The sequence below is a fragment of the Diplotaxodon limnothrissa genome, linkage group LG1 (genome assembly GCF_057381915.1).
Source record: "Diplotaxodon limnothrissa isolate DT_005_m linkage group LG1, D_limnothrissa_male_GT1.1, whole genome shotgun sequence".
Classification (NCBI taxonomy): domain Eukaryota; kingdom Metazoa; phylum Chordata; class Actinopteri; order Cichliformes; family Cichlidae; genus Diplotaxodon; species Diplotaxodon limnothrissa.
The window spans coordinates 32,671,234-32,688,109 of NC_140596.1; the positions used below are offsets into that span (position 1 = coordinate 32,671,234).

Consider the following 16,876-nt stretch of genomic DNA (forward strand, 5'->3'; position numbering starts at 1 on the left):
GTAAAGATGGTAATGCTAAAATGCTAAACAACTAAATAAATATAAAATCAAGACTTCAAAGCAATACACAAAGCAATCGCAAGGGTTCCTTTTCTTACAAGGGAATCTTCCTTGCCACGATTTGTTTTTAGTGTTAGGAATATCTAGCTTCTTACTATTATCATATTATAAATAAACTCTTGGTTAAAAACTGCCATTTAGGACGACACCTACTGGCTATGGACAAAATAACCTAACTGCCTGACACACAGAGAAAAGTAAGACTGGACCAGTAGTTTACTGGGTTCACTTACAAGACAGCCGGTCAGGGCAGGGTTTCAGGTTTACAGGTAGAAAGCAATAAAAGCTAGGCAGCGATAAAACAGGCGATGGAGTGCTGCGAAGTTACAGTGCAAAAAAATCCGAACTGACAGAGGAAGTATTGTGAGCCAGCTTTATTTATTGAGGTGACTAATTAGTGAAGTGGAAGCAGGTGAGTGGAGAGGCAGAGAAGCTCAGAAGATGTGTCTGGTGCAGAAGGGGAGGTGGGAGCGACTGATCTAAAACGACAAGAGAGAAACGCAGAACAGAATCAACAACTGAGCTGTAAACCAAGACGTGTGTTTGCAAGACTTATTGATATACAACAGAACCTTTAAATTGCCATTATATAATATGTATGAAGCATGTTTAGTAACAAAAAAACGTAAATGAAGCTGTAGATTCAGTTCCGGTTTGAAAATAAGATTGGGCTGAGGTGTTTAAGCAATCGTTTCATTTGTATTTTTTAGCTTGAATAATTGATGCTTATACAAAGCTGTCCTTTGGCTCCACGCAGAGAATAACCTTGCAATTGGCTGCATTCCAGCTTGGCTGTTTACATGTACCTTCGACACCCTGTAACTGAGTCTCTCAACGTCCATTAATAAACCAGATTATTCTTGTGCCACCTGAGGTGTGCACTTGCCCACAAACACAGCACTTCAACAGAAAACAAGGGAGAAGAACACGCAGCCAGCTCTGCAATTTGAAGAAAAAATTATATTATCCAACATGGTAATTTATCTTAGGAGACATTTTGCACACATTAAGGAAATTATATTTGAGGAGTCGAGAATGTCTGTATGTCGCAGTGACCTTGTTTTATATTACCAGATTTTTGCATGAAGGATTACAGCACATGCTGTACTCTTCTGCCTCCTCACCGCATTTCACTGGCACTATTAAAATGCACTTTTTATTGACATCCTGACAATCACAGAAAGCTTGTGAGCTGCTTTTCTGTTGTTAAAGATAGTTGCGAGGAAGAAAAGAGATCCAGAAAACTCCAAAATAGGCCCATAAAGCCTTTATTGGCTGTTCATTATTCAGCCAGTGTATTTTGGGCCCGACTCCCTCATGAAGGCCGCGAGGCTCACATGTGTTGAATTCACAATATAGTGGAATACAGCTATTCCTGAGGTGGTATAAAAATAGGAAACGTTAGACTGTGCATGGTGTATATCTAGGTGTAAACCTAAAAGATGTCAAGGCAGAGCCATTCAGCTTTCCCTCCTTGCCTTCTGGGTCTTACTGTTTTCTGCCAGACACAAACCTGAAGGAGATAATTCAAGTCTGACAGCGAGGTATCCCCAGTGCTGCACAAATGCAGCCCTGCACTCACACTCGCACAACACAAATCACTTGCTGGTTGTGGGTTTTAAGAGGGTATCATTAATGCCTTTTGTGAGGTCACTGCAATATAATAGTTGGGCATAGACTCCGGATCCGTCTGGAAAAAACAGCTTTCCGGCATTTGTTTTAAAGGCTAACCAAAACCAGAAGCAATGTGAGGACTCATCGATGTAGCAGGAAGGTGCCAGGCAGCAGTTACTGCAACACCACAAACATATATTGTGATTACATGTCCTTTGTTTAGCTCACATAGAAGGCAATTTACTGTAAAAATTTCATTTTCATGAAGACAGAGTCGAAAACCATAAAATCCTCATGAGGAAGCCGCGCAGAATTCGACTTGGTGGAAATTATGCGCTTTTTATAATCAACTGAGGAAATAAGTGAGAGCGTGCACAGTTTGGCTTTTTCATTATGCCTCTCCAAAGAGTTGCAAAGTGTTTTTGTTCAGACTGAGCCACAGAATCTTTAGCACACAGGGAAAACACTCATCAAATCTAATGCTTAACAGGCGGATCTGAGAGCGCCATTTCGGAGAACTTACTGGAAACAAGACTATCGTTTAAACTACACGCGTGAAACTTTAACTCAGAAGCACACGTGTGAAAATAAACAGCAATGAATCGTAAAAGTGAAAAAAATGAACACATCTTTTCAGCAAAGCTAATCTGAAACTAGACACTGACAAACATCCAGGGTTTGATCTGTTTTTCTGCCTGCCTAATCAGAGCGAATTAACCTCAAATGCAATAATAGCTCGAAGGATGCTTCAAAGACTCAGATAAGTGCAGACCCATTATGGTAGTTTGGCTGTTATACCCCTCTTGCAGCCATTTCCCTGAATGAGTCTCTCCAGTACAGCAAAAGCAGCCTCAGATCTCTGAACAAGCTCGTCCGTGTTCACATATTAAGGCTTATTTTCCTACGTCCTAATACTGCTGATAGATAATTCACACGATACCGCTGCGAGCACATCTTTATGTAACTAAATTATTAATCCGACACTGGGAAATTATATCTCTGGATTCTCAAAGTGAGCATGTTGCTGTTGTTGGGCGATTTCACTGTTTTTATGCCTGCAGCGCTTTTGTCTATCTTGAGTCTGGGAGATATATTTCAGGGAGCATCATCTAAATTTCCACATTTATGAATTTCTGGGTACTTGGGCTGTCAGTGTGCTGTACATAACTGTAAATTTACATTCAGTCTTTGATTTTTTTGCCATCAAACGATGTGTGCTCTGCAGCATATATTACGATGACAAATGGCAACACATTTCCCTATTCAATACGGACCGGAACGTATGCAGAAACATGTGGGGCCTGCACTGAAGCCTGGTTGAATGAATATATTCAGTGGTCTATGTTAGGAGAATCTGGTACATGAATGAGCCATACATATGAATGAATACATGAAAGTGCCAGATTTATTCGAATTAAAGTTGAAAATCCTTTCGCCGCCCTCATTACTCATTCTGCTATGGAGGTATTTGACAAGACTTTTAATGAAGAAGAATTCTAGCTTAATTTATATAACTAGATGTATCTACAGCGAGATAAGAGCTGGCTGAATCATCCAGAAATAGGAGCCCCTATACTCTGTTTCACTTATCCAGGCAGGCACTCCATCCTTTGGGATAAGAGACATGGTACAGTCCAATGTATAAATGTATTTATATGTGCTTGTACACCACTCTTCATTTAATCTTTAGTTATTATTCATCTCTACCTCTCTTTGACATCTGTCTACTCACTCCCAACCAGTCATGGGAGATGGCTGCCCCATCCCTGAGCCTGGTGCTACTGGAGGCTTCTTCCTGTTAAATGGGAGTTTTTCCTTCCCGCTGTCGCCAAGTACTTACTAAAAGGATTGTTGGGGTTTTCTCTGTATTATTGTAGATTCTTTACTTTATAATATAAAGAGCCTTGAGGTGAGTGTTGTGATGCAGTGTTGAAGTTTATCAGATTTTAATAAAAAGAACAAATAACAAGCTAAATCACATTGATTCAACATTTAAGACTATTGTATGTGGTGTCACAACATTTGATAGTATTTTTTTTTATGCCAAAGCGAAGAACTTCCCTTGACACCTGAGGAAAGAATGTGTCACACTGACATCTGCTGCTTGCGATCGCCCTTCCCTCCGTTTTTTGCACATATCTGATCAATTATAATTTGATAGACAGTGTGGAGCACCAACAGACATGAAGCAATATTTACAAAGCAATGCTAATTAGATCAGCTCTCCTGCACAGCCCTGGGAGTAGTTTTTTATGCTTCTGCTATTATCACACCGAGCAGGATTGTGTTAGTGTTTGTCCATGTGCGAGCCAGAGTAATACAGTTACTTCTTCATCCAGTTGAGACTCAATTTCAAGAATCAGCTTGAACTTTAACATGCTATTTTTGGAACTTGCAAGTGACTCCAAATTATATTATCCATCAGATACAGACTCACCACTTCATTAGGTACATGCAGACATGGTCAAAACAACCTGCTGATGTTCAAACTGAGCATCAAAATAGGGAAGAAAGGTGATTTAAGTGACGTTGAATGTGGCATTGGTACTTTTTTTATGCCAAATGCACATTTCTATTTCTAAAACTGATGATCTACCAGGACTTTCTAGGGTTACAGAAAATGCCTTCGTGGTTTAATTAAGAGGTCAATGGAGAATGGTCAGATTGCTTTGGGCAAATAGTAAAGCAACAGTAACCCAAATGACCACTTGTTAATATTCAAAATAGGAGAAAAATGCACAGATGGGTTACAGCACCAGAACATCACTGCTGTAGCAGATTGGATGAATGCTGTTTGGTCTGCCGAATTTTTGCTGGAATATTAAAATGGTAGGGTCAAATCTAAGCCCTCTATCAGTGCTTCAGGCTTGTGGATGTGCCATAATGGTGTGGGGGCCCACTTTGGCTCACTTGAGCATCATTTAAATGCTACAGCCTACCCGAGTATTGCTGTGGACTCTGTCCATCCCTTTATCATCCCACAGTGTACCCTTCTTCTGATGGCTGCTTCTAGCAGGCTACATGCCATGTCACAAAGCTCGAGTCATGGTTTCTTGAATGTGCCAGTGAGTTCAGTGTATTCAGTGTACAGTCACCTGATCTCAATCCAATAGAGCATCTTTGGGATGCGATGGAACAGGATATTTCCATCATGGATGTGCAGTTGACAAATCTGGAGCAACTGTGTGATGCTATCATGCCAACATGGAGCGAAATCTCAGAGGAATGTTTCCAGCACCCTGTTGAACCTGTGCCATGAAGAATTAAGGCAGGTCTGAGGGCACAGGAGGGTCCAACCCGGTACTGACAAAGTGTCGGCTGACTGTATGTCACATATCACAGAAATGAGTGAAAAAATGTGTGAATCTATGCTACATTTGAATCTAGTTAATGCCAATGCCTCTTTTTTTCTTCAGATTGTGTTTTTAACTCGATGTTAAAACACATTAGATATTATTTTTGTTTTCTATGTGTTGCCTCTCTGTGCCAAGGTTTGTCTATGCGATAGCACAGTCACGTGAGTCAAATGGCCCAATCCTGCACATACAGGCTTATCTATTTGCGATGCAAATGTCTGAGAGCTAGATACTGAGGGCATTTCTCTCCAAGCAGCTCCAGTTATGAGCTTTCACAGGAAGAATTGCATGTATGATTATTTGCATTCCTCCCTTATTGTAATTCTGAAAACTGGTATGACTGTTTGCTGTTCTTATTGTCTAAATTCTACTGCCTAAGATCAAAGAAACAGAGACTTTGCTACAGTGCTTTTATCTATCCATAAAGCTACAGATCTTTTGGGCAGTGGGTGAAACTTGGCATTAAACGTCAGTAGTCACAAATGCACCCTTCTTCATAATGCATTCTCCAGGTTTCATAGCACCCTAACTTGCTTTTCCTTTAACCTTTCATGACTTTTGCACACTTTTGTTTTGCACTCAAGTTTGAAGGCTGTTTATCCTCCGTTCAAGATTTAGGCATTTCTATTATTCACATCCCTGATGAGGCTACATGATCCCATTAGCTTCAAACACTGGCAGGCCACATGAGGTGGCAGCGACAAGCTGTCTGTGAGGAACTCTGTGTGCTCGGAACAGTGGGCCACTGTTAAACCTCATCTATGGCAGTATATCAGCAGCTAAACAATGGCATCTTCAGTGCAAGATGATAAATAAACCCACGTGGTTATGATAGCAAAACACATGAGTACTTTTTACGAAAGTTAATGTGTTTGATTACTGGCTTATAACATGTAAAACAGGTAGGAAGTAATAACCGAGACCTGAACAGACAGCTCTGCTGCTTTTTTCATCTCGTTTTATTCATATTTCAAAGAGATTTTTGACATGACCTGTTGAAGGTTAGTTGTGTTGTGTAGCTGCTTGACTGAGGCGAGTCTGCAGTGGCTGAAGCTATAAAAATAACCACCTTAAAGCACTTGATTTTGGACTATTAATGGCTGCCAGGTATTCTGTATAATGCTCATGCTGATTGGGCGTACTCTTTTGGAGAACTGGATGGGCTTTCAGACTATTTGATGGAAACCTGTAGTTTTCAATTTCATTAGCAAAGCAAGCACAGCCACTCCCTCTTCTTAACTCACCAAAACACGCCAGCTTTGAGTGCCACTTCACCAGCCTCGCTCGTTCGCACTAAATGAATTCAGCCTCTGCATGACTCACTTAATCGAGGAACGAGACAAAAAAGCAATCCTGGCTCATTTGACGCACGGTACCTGCGAGTTCACAAAGTCACACGTCACCTGGTAGCCTGATATAGACCAGAGACAAAAGCATGGATGAAACCCGAGCTTACCAGCCTCTTTTCTGTTACCATGACGACCGCAGCAGGAGGAAAAAAAAAAGGCTCCGAGGACCTTTGGCAAAATGCTCCGCCCACTGGGGGGAATTCACAGATCTAACCTGGCAACCTGGAAACCTGGCAACCAAAAATTAATATAATCAACTTATTTAGATGGCAACATGAAATAATGAGGTGGTAGCAAATTGACATTCCCCCAACCCTCTTTACTCGTACACCAATTCATTTTCATCCCCGTCCTTCGTGGCCTTTTCACGGCATGCAACTGGATGCGGTTCAGGGCGTGTTTCTGCTGCTGGCAGGTGAAGAAGCAGGTTGAACAGGTTCTTCCCTGAATGCCACTCTGTCGGGCCCTCCTCCCTCCCTCCTTCTCTTCCTTCTCTCTCCAAGCCGACTGCTGATTCACTCTCACATGTTGGCAGCTGAGTGAAGAGATTTTGTTGCCTGTGCACCTGTTCTCATCTGATATAGCCTAAGAATAAGGTAAGGATTTACTGAGGGAGGGTTTTATTTATTTATTTATTTATTTATATTTTTGTCTTTCCAATTCACAGCAAACGTGTGAGGCTAAAAGCTGTCGGGAATATGCTTTTCAGGACCATATTTACTGTTATTTTTTTATGAATATTCACAAACCCCCTATCTTCATTCCACTTTTTGTTTTCACAGTGGCATTGTGTTTGATGATATTTGATTTGGTAGCTGTAACATTTACAGTTACACTTAACAATTGGCCGTACCCCGCAGGTTTTGTCACTGCTTCTTATTTTGAAAGTGTAAAAATAGAAGATTCAAAAACTGAAGAGCTTTTGTTTTCAACATGAAAGTAAGAAAACAAGTTGGTTGCTAGGTGCCACAACGTCACAACGAGTGACATACATACTTTAAGACTTTATATAACCTAGGCAGGGGAATAAGTGGTTGCCAGTTTTTACAGTTAAGAGCCTTAGAGCGATGTTTTGTACATTTAAAAACTGGGATGGATGAACTATTGAGATCTTTTAATCCAGAGTACGCACACTTTAAGATAAAAAAAATCAATCAAAATATGGCCTAACCACACAAATGCATTGATAAGCAGAGTCAACAAAGAGAATTTTCTTTTCTTCATACACTGTTGGGTAGGGCTGAGAGTTGGTTAAGAGTTCAACTGCTCTTAACCAGGAGTAGAAACACAGCTTGAAACTTCTGCTGTACGCAGAGGTTGCGTTCCACATGAATGTAAAATAAATTACAGTATATTGAGGGGTGATAATAACTTCAGACAGCTAAAATGTCAGATAATTAAGAAGGATACGCTGTCGCCAGGTGTTTACAGGAATCACATTAGTGTCCCTTTCAGCCTGCGTGAGTGTGTCTGTGTGATGTTGATGAAGGCACGGCTGACTGAGCTGTTGAGATGATAGCTTGCGCTCTGACAGACTGGCATAGTGGGAGCTCTTTTCAACAGATGGCTTCTCTGAGTGCGAAGGGTCAGAAGCAAAATTCTCTCCCCGTTGCCGTGAACTTGCTGCTGCGCGAAGACTAGTTGGCGGGTCAAAATATTCTCTGGGCGCAGCTCGCTGCTGTAATTTCTTTTTTTCTTAATGGTTCAGAGTAGTTGTTGTTCATAGCTATGCACTGTGTCACAGGATCAAAGTGGGCATAGCTGGTTTGAAATTGCACGGCCCACATGTGCCATCCAAAGATGGTGGTAGAGTCTGTGTCTGAACAGGTCAGCTGCACAATGTTTTTCTATGTGTTTTTAAAGCGAGTTGACAATCACCAATAATACTCTGGTCTTTGCATTATAGAGAAACTACTTCCATGCTGATTGTGTGCTCATTTGAACATTGAACAATCAAACAACAAAACACAACAGTGACGCTGCTGAGCTGCTTGTAAAACTGGTTCCACATTAACTGGTTTCCTTTACACGAGCTTCTCAAGATGCCTGCAGCGTAATTAGACTTTTATCCTCCACAGAGTGCTCAGTTGAGAGCTGTTGTCTTAAAATTGATGGTGTACTGTGAAGACGCGAGACGGGAAATGTGGGGAGAAAGAGGAAGGATGAAAAGTTCACACAGTATTCCAAAATCCATCAAGCGACGGGAGAGGCAGGAGGTGCGGTGCATTAGTGTGTCACTTAAAAGCGCCACTTTGTTATTTTCCACCGCTGCAGTGTTATGAGCTCTAACTTGTTCCCGCCATTCTGCTGCTGGACTGAAACATTTTTTTGTGTGTGTTGCACGATCGGCGAACACGAACGAGCCCGATTGATCCTGCGGCAGGCTGAAAAAGCAAAACACACACGTCCCCCCCCCCCCCCGCCCATTTGTTTCTCGGAAAACAAAAAAAGACCAGCACGAAAACAAAGTCGTCGGATGATAACAAGCTTGTCGAAAAGCTAACCAGCGATTGAACAATCCCTGGCTGATTGTGAGTTGTCAGTCAAAACAACTGAGCAGTGCTATTTTAAAGCTAACATCAGCAGTTTCAAGGAAATACAAACTGTATTCAAAACATAACGAATATACACGCTTGGGTTTTCCTTTTTGCCAGATTATCAATCTGAGCTAAAAACAAAGTACTTCCTTGATGTTTTTAGCACCTTTGTTGAACATGTCAAAACAGGTAAAACCGGAAATGTGAAATTCCCAGATTTGCAAGTGAAGCCTCTGTTGCTCCAGGCGCCAATGTTACACACTGTACACTGAGCCTCTCGTGCTGATTATAACAAGCATGAATTTAGAACAAAGCAACTGATCAACAAAGTGACTCACAGCAAGAGTGCCCTGTAGGGATTTGCAGTCATTTGTGTACTGGAGTGAAGCCGAGGGGAGAACACATAGCTCACAGGGCACTCGCACAATTCACACTGTCAAAAAGCCACAGATCTCACCAGAGATTGTGTCGGGGCTATGCAGACATCGTAGGGGATGACTGCTTAGAAATTTGCCAACAAGCTCCCGAATGTGTCCGTTGAGCAGCTCTCTGAAAGTCAGGTGGTGGCGTGGAATTCAAGGATTTTTATTATGACTCATGTCAGTGAAGCTGACCTTCACCCCTCAAGCAGGTGTTTTGGTTGCATTTTGGAAAATGCGGGGAAGAAAAAAAATCAGGCTGGAGATGTTTTGTTGTTTTTGAGTCTTCCAGTGTGGCCAGGCGGACTTTGAAGGCTGTGATGAACACACATTTAGCACCTGTGGGTCCTTCCTGATGGTGCTTATACTCAGCAGGTGGTAAACAGACTTTTCAGACGCTCAAAGAAAACAGGGGGGGAAGGAAATAACAGAAAAGCTGTTTTTCATCCTTTAGCTTTTATTTGAATCAAAAATTCATTTTGTGCCCAACCTCCAATCTCCCTATGTTTTGAAGAAAAAAAAAAAACACATTAAAGCAACAAAAATAAACAGCCCGTCGGGAACATGTCTGTCAATGTGCAATTTAACAAAACTCTGGTAAAGTACAAGTGTAGAACTGGGAAAACGAGGACTTGTAATTGTTATAATCCACAATATTAATTAAAATTGTCACTGGTTAGGTTAGGAACAATGCAATGTAAATGTCATGCATCTTTTTCTAATTATAAAAATAGCCCATGGTATATTAATGATAATATCACATCCACACTCTTTTTAGAGGGGCAGGTTTGCTCGGCTATCGTTAGCTTTGATGCCCTTTTGGGAAATTTTACAATGCAAAATGGATAAATGTTGCAGCTGAGTTTTGATCGTGTAAAAAGCAGATTGCAAAGTAACTTTAACTTTAAAAGTCGGGTTTCAATGTTTCTTGACGATGGATATTTATCTGCTGGAGGTGGTCACGGGCACGTGGTGCAATCAGCAGCTTTCAAAGAAGTGAGGAAGATGACCTTAAAGAAGCAACTCGCACGAAGGTGACCTCGATGAATAAATCTGCGACAAAATGAAAATAAAAATTCCAAAAATAGATGAACAAAATGAGTCTTCTAAAAGAAGTTATGCAGCCCTCAAAAAACAACCAAACAACCAAACAACCAAACAAACAACCAAACAAACAACCAAACAACCAACCAAACAAACAACCAACCAACCAAACAAACAACCAACCAACCAACCAACCAACCAACCAACCAAACAAACAAACCACTGAGCTTGGCAGTGACATCACATGATGGAGTGAGCTGAAGTTAGTGTCAGTATTAAGGTATACTCTCAACCAAATGTAGAAATATTGAAGTTGTCTTCATTGTTTTTGGACAACAACAGCAGACTGGGCTTTCCTTAAGACAGCCTGTCAATACAGCTCATCCAATGACATTTCTTATTGACTAATACTTTTTCCAGACACTAACAAATTCTGTTCAGCCTCCTCCTTATTGCCACGGGCAGGTTGTCATATCATATGGTATTTGAGTTACTGAGTAGTTACTAAGGATACTTTCAATTAAGCTGACATAGTTAGTTGTGGCTAACTCCAAAGGCCCTTAACATCCTGTTAAGAATAATCTCTGATTAGCTTTCTTGTACAGACATATATACATACATATGCTACGATCGTTACAGACGATTATTATTATTATTTTATCATTTATGTTTTTAAATTAACAATTTGTATTTAAAGAAGTCAAATAATGCGTATGTTTTTTCATGTGTTTCAGAGTAACAACAAAAGGGAAAATGAGACTTCTGCTCCTTCTCCTGCTTGTCCAAGCATTCCACCTGGCATCACTCCAATATACAACAGACTCTCCAGGGAGAACGATTGATAAGAGTTGGTTGCGTGCACGAGGCAAAATTCCACAAGGAAGTGAGAATGCTACGGTTACTAAAGGAAACGATGAGGGAGCTGATGTTACAGAGTCAAATAATGACTACAGTGGGACAGCATCTGGCTCAATGGTACCATATTCAGGAGAAGAGGAAAACAGTGGAAATGAGAAATGGGAGGATCAGAATGTTACCACCACGACCCTGAGTCCTGAAGTTCAAAACGGTACGATCGAGCTAACCGAGCTGCCGCCGACCACAACCACAGATCCCACAAACACAAGCCAGATCAACATGACGGAAACTGAAGGGGAATTTAATAAAACGCTGACCCCGCGAAACTCCACCAGCTTCCCAGATTACTCTAATCGCACAGATTTAGAGTCACAAACCTCAGTTCCAGAGACCAACACTACAGAAGAGCACACAACAACCAGCACAACAACTCTGACCACAAAAGCGGTGCCAGGGATGAACGCGACAACCACCACATCTTCACCTACAACGGTGTTTCTTCCCGATGTCCCGGAGACTACAACTGCTGCTGCTCCAAACACGCCTGAGAAGGTCAACAAGACTGACAAAAGCGCGGGCTTAGCGGGCAGCTCCGATACAGGTACTGGTGCAGTCTGCGTAACAGAATCTGGTCCACATTTGTGTGTCTGATCCTGAAGGCAAAAGGCAGATGGACAGTCGGAGAATATGCTGTCTGTGTGAAAGTTTTAGAAGATTTTGACTTGACTTAATTAATGCGGGTTGAGGCATCAGAATAAGATCCATGAGGCGGCAAAGGAGGATTTAAAACTACTTAGCGATGACCTCTATGCTCGGTGCTCATGAGGAAAATATTATCATGTCATATGTTTAACAAATTGCTTTTTTACATCCCTTTCCTGGGCCATATTTGCCAGCATCTATTTTCCCACTGGAAGAGGACAAATACACCTTTTTTTTAAAAGCAAAGGTTGGATTGGGTTTCAAGTCCTATCGAGGTGGCTGCTATGAGCAAAGGAGTCTATTACAACCACCTTCTCAGCCGAACAATGAAACCCTGTTTTAGGGGGGAAAAAACTTGAAAGAGAAAGCGAGGGACTGAGGTCAGAGATACTTGTGCAAGGGCGTGAGACTGGACTTTGGTGTTGACCACCAGATCAGGAAGATAAGACTGGAAAGGAAATTTATATTTCTTAATCAGTGCGTAAGCTAATAGAAGACCACAGTACAAAAAACAAAACCTTTGCAGAGCTGGTGCAGTGGGGATTAAAATGACACAGCTCGTGGACAGATGGGACAGTAGGACATAACACTAACAGATGATGGCAATAGGCAGCAGGAAAACAGATGTGAAATTGTGGGCAGCACAAAATGATAAAAAAAGCTCCATAGTTATCATGACAGGAACAGCATGTGCACAGAAACTGTAGAAAAGCACAGAGTACAGATAAACAGTCTATATGTAAGATCCCACAAGGCACCTTAGCTTTCTCTGACACTAACTGACATTTAGCTAATCACCTCACTTACTCAGCTACAATCCATACAGACCTGTTAGTAACTCTGTGTGGGAAATGCCTGTGGGAATTACCTAATAATGGGGTGGATGACATGGGTAGCTTTTAAGGATATCCTAGAAAAATACTGAGCTTTTTCAAGGTTTCCAGATTCATCCTAAAGAGAACACGACGTGTATCTGTGCCAAATTTCAGAGCAGTCCAGTTCGTAGTCGTTGATCTACGATACCGTCCATTCAGTAAAACTGTGAACAACTCTCTACACAATTTTAGACTAACTTTATTTGCCTGTGTTTGTACATTTTTGTCATCATGAGATGAAAATTTAAGAAAAAACTGATAACTTGCAGTTCAATTTGTTTGCCAACCTTAAAAGGTTGCGAGCTAACTTAAAAATAATTTCCCAGCAGGAGCAACAATTGCTAAAATCTTTATTTCCACCTACGTTTCATTATGTTTACTTTAAAGTAAAAAAAAACAAAAAAACTTGCTGCTAAAGATGACAAGAATAGAAAAACACTTAATGAAACAAGTCTTGTGGTTCAGCCTGCCTTGGATTACGGGTAAATTGATCCTAGCAAGTCTGTCAATTGAGCCGTTTCTAGATGAACAAAGTCACTGAATTATTTATGTGTGAGCCCTGACAAAATACCACTCGAGTATTTCTCTGTCAAAGGATGTTGAAGACGACTCTATCACTTTCAAAAACAATTATTTTCCACTGCTGTTGCCTTGGACACATACATTAAAATAGAAGAGCAGCAAACATTTATGTCATATACAAATAAAACCCAATTTTTTTTGAAAAAACAACAACAACAAAAAGTCAATAGGCTAGTTATTGTTTCACAGTTTCCATTTAAACAGTTGTTATATATAATTTAATGACAACTTGAATGCTATTCATGAAGTATTCAGCCAAATTTCACCACATTTAGATTACGATCACAACCTGCTGCCTTAAAATATTCAAATGTATTCCAGAAATGATCATGAATTTGGCATGTTAATTGCATTAATTATCACAGCGTAAATTATACAATTCTGAATAATTGTGATGTATCACCATGCAATGCGTTACGGCTCTGAACGCAATTTGAAAAACACATTTTAGCCATAATTAGTCGACAATTATCCCTCAAAGATGCCAAACGATGTAAATAATTTCTTGTTGACAAATTATCTGTGACTCTCTCCCACCCCCACAACCCTTCACTCCTCAGACGAAGGTTTCGCAACAGATCCCCAGATCAGTAAACGACACAACGCCTGGGGAGCAGTGCTGGGAACAGCCGTGGCTGTGACATTTGTGGGACTGGTGGCCTTCGTAATCCTGAAGAAGAAACAACAGAAGGCCTTCTCTCACAGGAAGCTGGTTGAGGAGTATCCTTCCGAGCCAGGTATGTGTGTTCCTTCGCGCTATAAAGTAACAGATCGTTCGCTTTAATCAGGGTTGCCGACTTGATAGCTATCGAAAGACTCTCATATTTAATAAAACGTCTGGCAGCAGACTATTAAATTATGCCGAGAAATGTAGTGCTGAGATAAAACTGTGCTAAATATGCCTTTGTCAGTGCTTCATAATGAGCCACTATAACTCACTTATCCCCTCGTATTTAAGGTAACTGGCTGCTGGATAGTGCCGCAGTCCCCTTTACAAAAAGAAAAAAAAGTTGGCTGTTTAACATAGTGACAAAAGAGAGAGGTGCTGCTCTCTCTTACTCTCTCTCCCTTTCACATACACACACACACACACACACACACACACACACACACACACACACACACACACACACACACACACACACACACACACACACACACACACACACAAGTGCATAACTAATCCTGTTTTAATAAGGCAACCCTCCCATAATAAGGTAACCTCACCATGCAAAATAGGATCATGTACTATGATAGTTTCTAATCTGTTGCTTTCCTGCCATGAACTTAGAGGGAAACAGCACTTTGTTGTCACAGTTCCCCTACACGCCCTCGTACATAACCTTCCTTCATCTCCAGTTAAATTCATTAAAGTGCACACAGATATGCACGTGGGACTCATGACTACACGGGCGATTAGCTGGCAAAGTGCATCTAGTGAAGGCCGGCTTGAAAATGTACCTGCACTTTCCAGATGAGTCACATTCCATCTTAAGCCATACACCCACGACAATGTAAGAGAAACAGGGTGGCAACTGAAAAACATATACTCTTGACAACACCCAACATTGTTAAAAGAAACTCCTCTGGTAACAAAGGCAGAGTTACAAAATGGAAAGGAAGAAAACCTCTTTGGTAATGCAGTCGCTCAGTATTGCGCAGTATAACTCGAAGAGTGTAGAGCACTTGATAAACTGCTTGGCAGTTCACCAGTAAAGTGACGTGATATGACTGCCTACTTGCAGCCCATGTATGTAAATTATGCGCTTAATGCAAACAAGCCCACAAGCTTCATGTGCAGAAATGAATGATTAAAAGAGCTCGCGAGAGGCAAGAGGTAGCCAGACACTGTGGGTCTGTGTGGTTGTTCCTCTATGGCTGTTATCATCCAATAACCTTGCTAGTACTGCTACCCCTCGCTGGAAGCGAGGGGCAAGAGTTGTTTTCTGCATGTAGTGTTTGTATCTGTGTGTGGTAAACTGTCATCAATTGTACATGTGAGCCAGAGAGTCTCAGGCTGAAGAAGCGTTTTTGAACTTGCAAACACAGTGTTTTTCTTCCCCGGGATTTATTTCAGTGATAGAAACATCAAGTGCTCAACTGATCTCAGTGTTGTCATTGATGTCAGTGACATTGCCTCATACAGGTATCAAATATCGGAATGTTTTTAATAACAACAAGCGTCTGTTTTATGACACAGCAGATTTAAAATAGCAAGATAATGGTTAAAAGAGCTAACTATAACTGAACAAAAGCTAGGGGACATTTTTAATACCGAAGTAGTCTTACCTACAAAAACGTGGATAATTTATGTGTTAACACATTGCCACATTCTACCCAGGAGTGGACAGACCAGCAAACTCATCTCAAGGTCAGACCATTTAATCCCCAGCAAAAGCAAAATTGCAACAACCCGTCCACCAAAAAACAAAAGTTGACCATTATATGTGTTATTGATGAAAGGGTTTTCAAGTCAGTCTGACAGGTCTGTGGGGGTACATGAGATTAAAAAAAAATGGAACTGGTGACTTTTAGAATCGCTTACACAACACAAGTTGAGTAAGCGGTATAGCCCCAAGTGTCACTTTAGCCCTGGCCTTTACAATCGCTCCTTCTCTTCTTAGACTCTTCGTTTGCACAAGCAAAGCAACTCCAGAAAACAACACAAGTAATATAAACCCAACATAAGATTGTTTAGGATTTATTACCTGTCCTTCTTGCTACACTGAGTATATTTTCACAGCAGATCCTTAAGGGCTTGCGACATTATCTCTGTGATGCAGTTATTTTCAGGTTAAGTGTAATTTATGTCTTAGGTGTGTCCACTTACCTTCGATCCATCTTATTTATTAATCGGAGTTAGGTGTAGTGATTTCCTATATAATGCTCCATGGTACTTGTAGGTGCAGAGGAAAACAATTATTCAGCAGGGACAATAGCAGCACATTCAGGAAAAGAGCTTTGTGTTATTGATTTTTGTTAAGGTTATTTCAAAATGGAGCCTCAAGAAGAGAGCTCTTGCTCTTTGCTTTTAGGGTATGTTTTTGCTGTCAAAGCCACTGTGTAATGGTAGTGTGTTAATAAATCAGTAGACTGCTCCTTTTTGTGTACTTGGTTACCTTATGCTGGAAATAAAAGCATTACAACAGAAAACCTAGGAGTCAAAGACATAGGATTGGACCACTGACAGCGGTCTACTCTTTAATCTTCCACCTCAACAAGTTAATTAGAGTACTTTTCTTTTTGCAAAAGACAAGGTGTATGCTATAAATATTTAATATTGTCTACTTTCCAGTTCTCAGATTAGACAGCAGTGAGCCTATGGACTTGAAGTTTGGTGCCTACTACAACCCAGGAGTACAAGGGGACACCATCCAAATGTCCAACCTTCCAGGACGCCGTTGAAACTACAAAGTCATGAACTCCCTTTCAAAAAATGTTTGCCAGCTATGATTATTGTCATTCAGTAGACAGCTTACT

The 16,876-nt window shown here is 40.9% G+C and overlaps 1 protein-coding gene across 1 annotated transcript; it reads left to right on the forward strand.

The window, feature by feature from the left end:
* The first annotated feature begins 11,132 nt into the window (after positions 1 to 11,132).
* Positions 11,133 to 16,801, forward strand: LOC146640063 (uncharacterized). The gene is made up of 3 exons (XM_085357397.1): positions 11,133 to 11,838; positions 13,957 to 14,133; positions 16,692 to 16,801. Exons 1-3 carry the CDS (start codon positions 11,133 to 11,135, stop codon positions 16,799 to 16,801), a joined length of 993 nt encoding a protein of 330 aa, XP_085213523.1.
* The last annotated feature ends 75 nt before the right edge of the window (positions 16,802 to 16,876 follow it).

Bases quoted from the DNA above. Each gene is read 5' to 3' on its own strand.
- LOC146640063 (XM_085357397.1), top strand. From the start codon at position 11,133: ATGAGACTTCTGCTCCTTCTCCTGCTTGTCCAAGCATTCCACCTGGCA. The intron at 11,839-13,956 runs GTACTGGTGCAG...TTCACTCCTCAG, and splicing joins AGCGGGCAGCTCCGATACAG to ACGAAGGTTTCGCAACAGAT. The intron at 14,134-16,691 runs GTATGTGTGTTC...TCTACTTTCCAG, and splicing joins GGAGTATCCTTCCGAGCCAG to TTCTCAGATTAGACAGCAGT.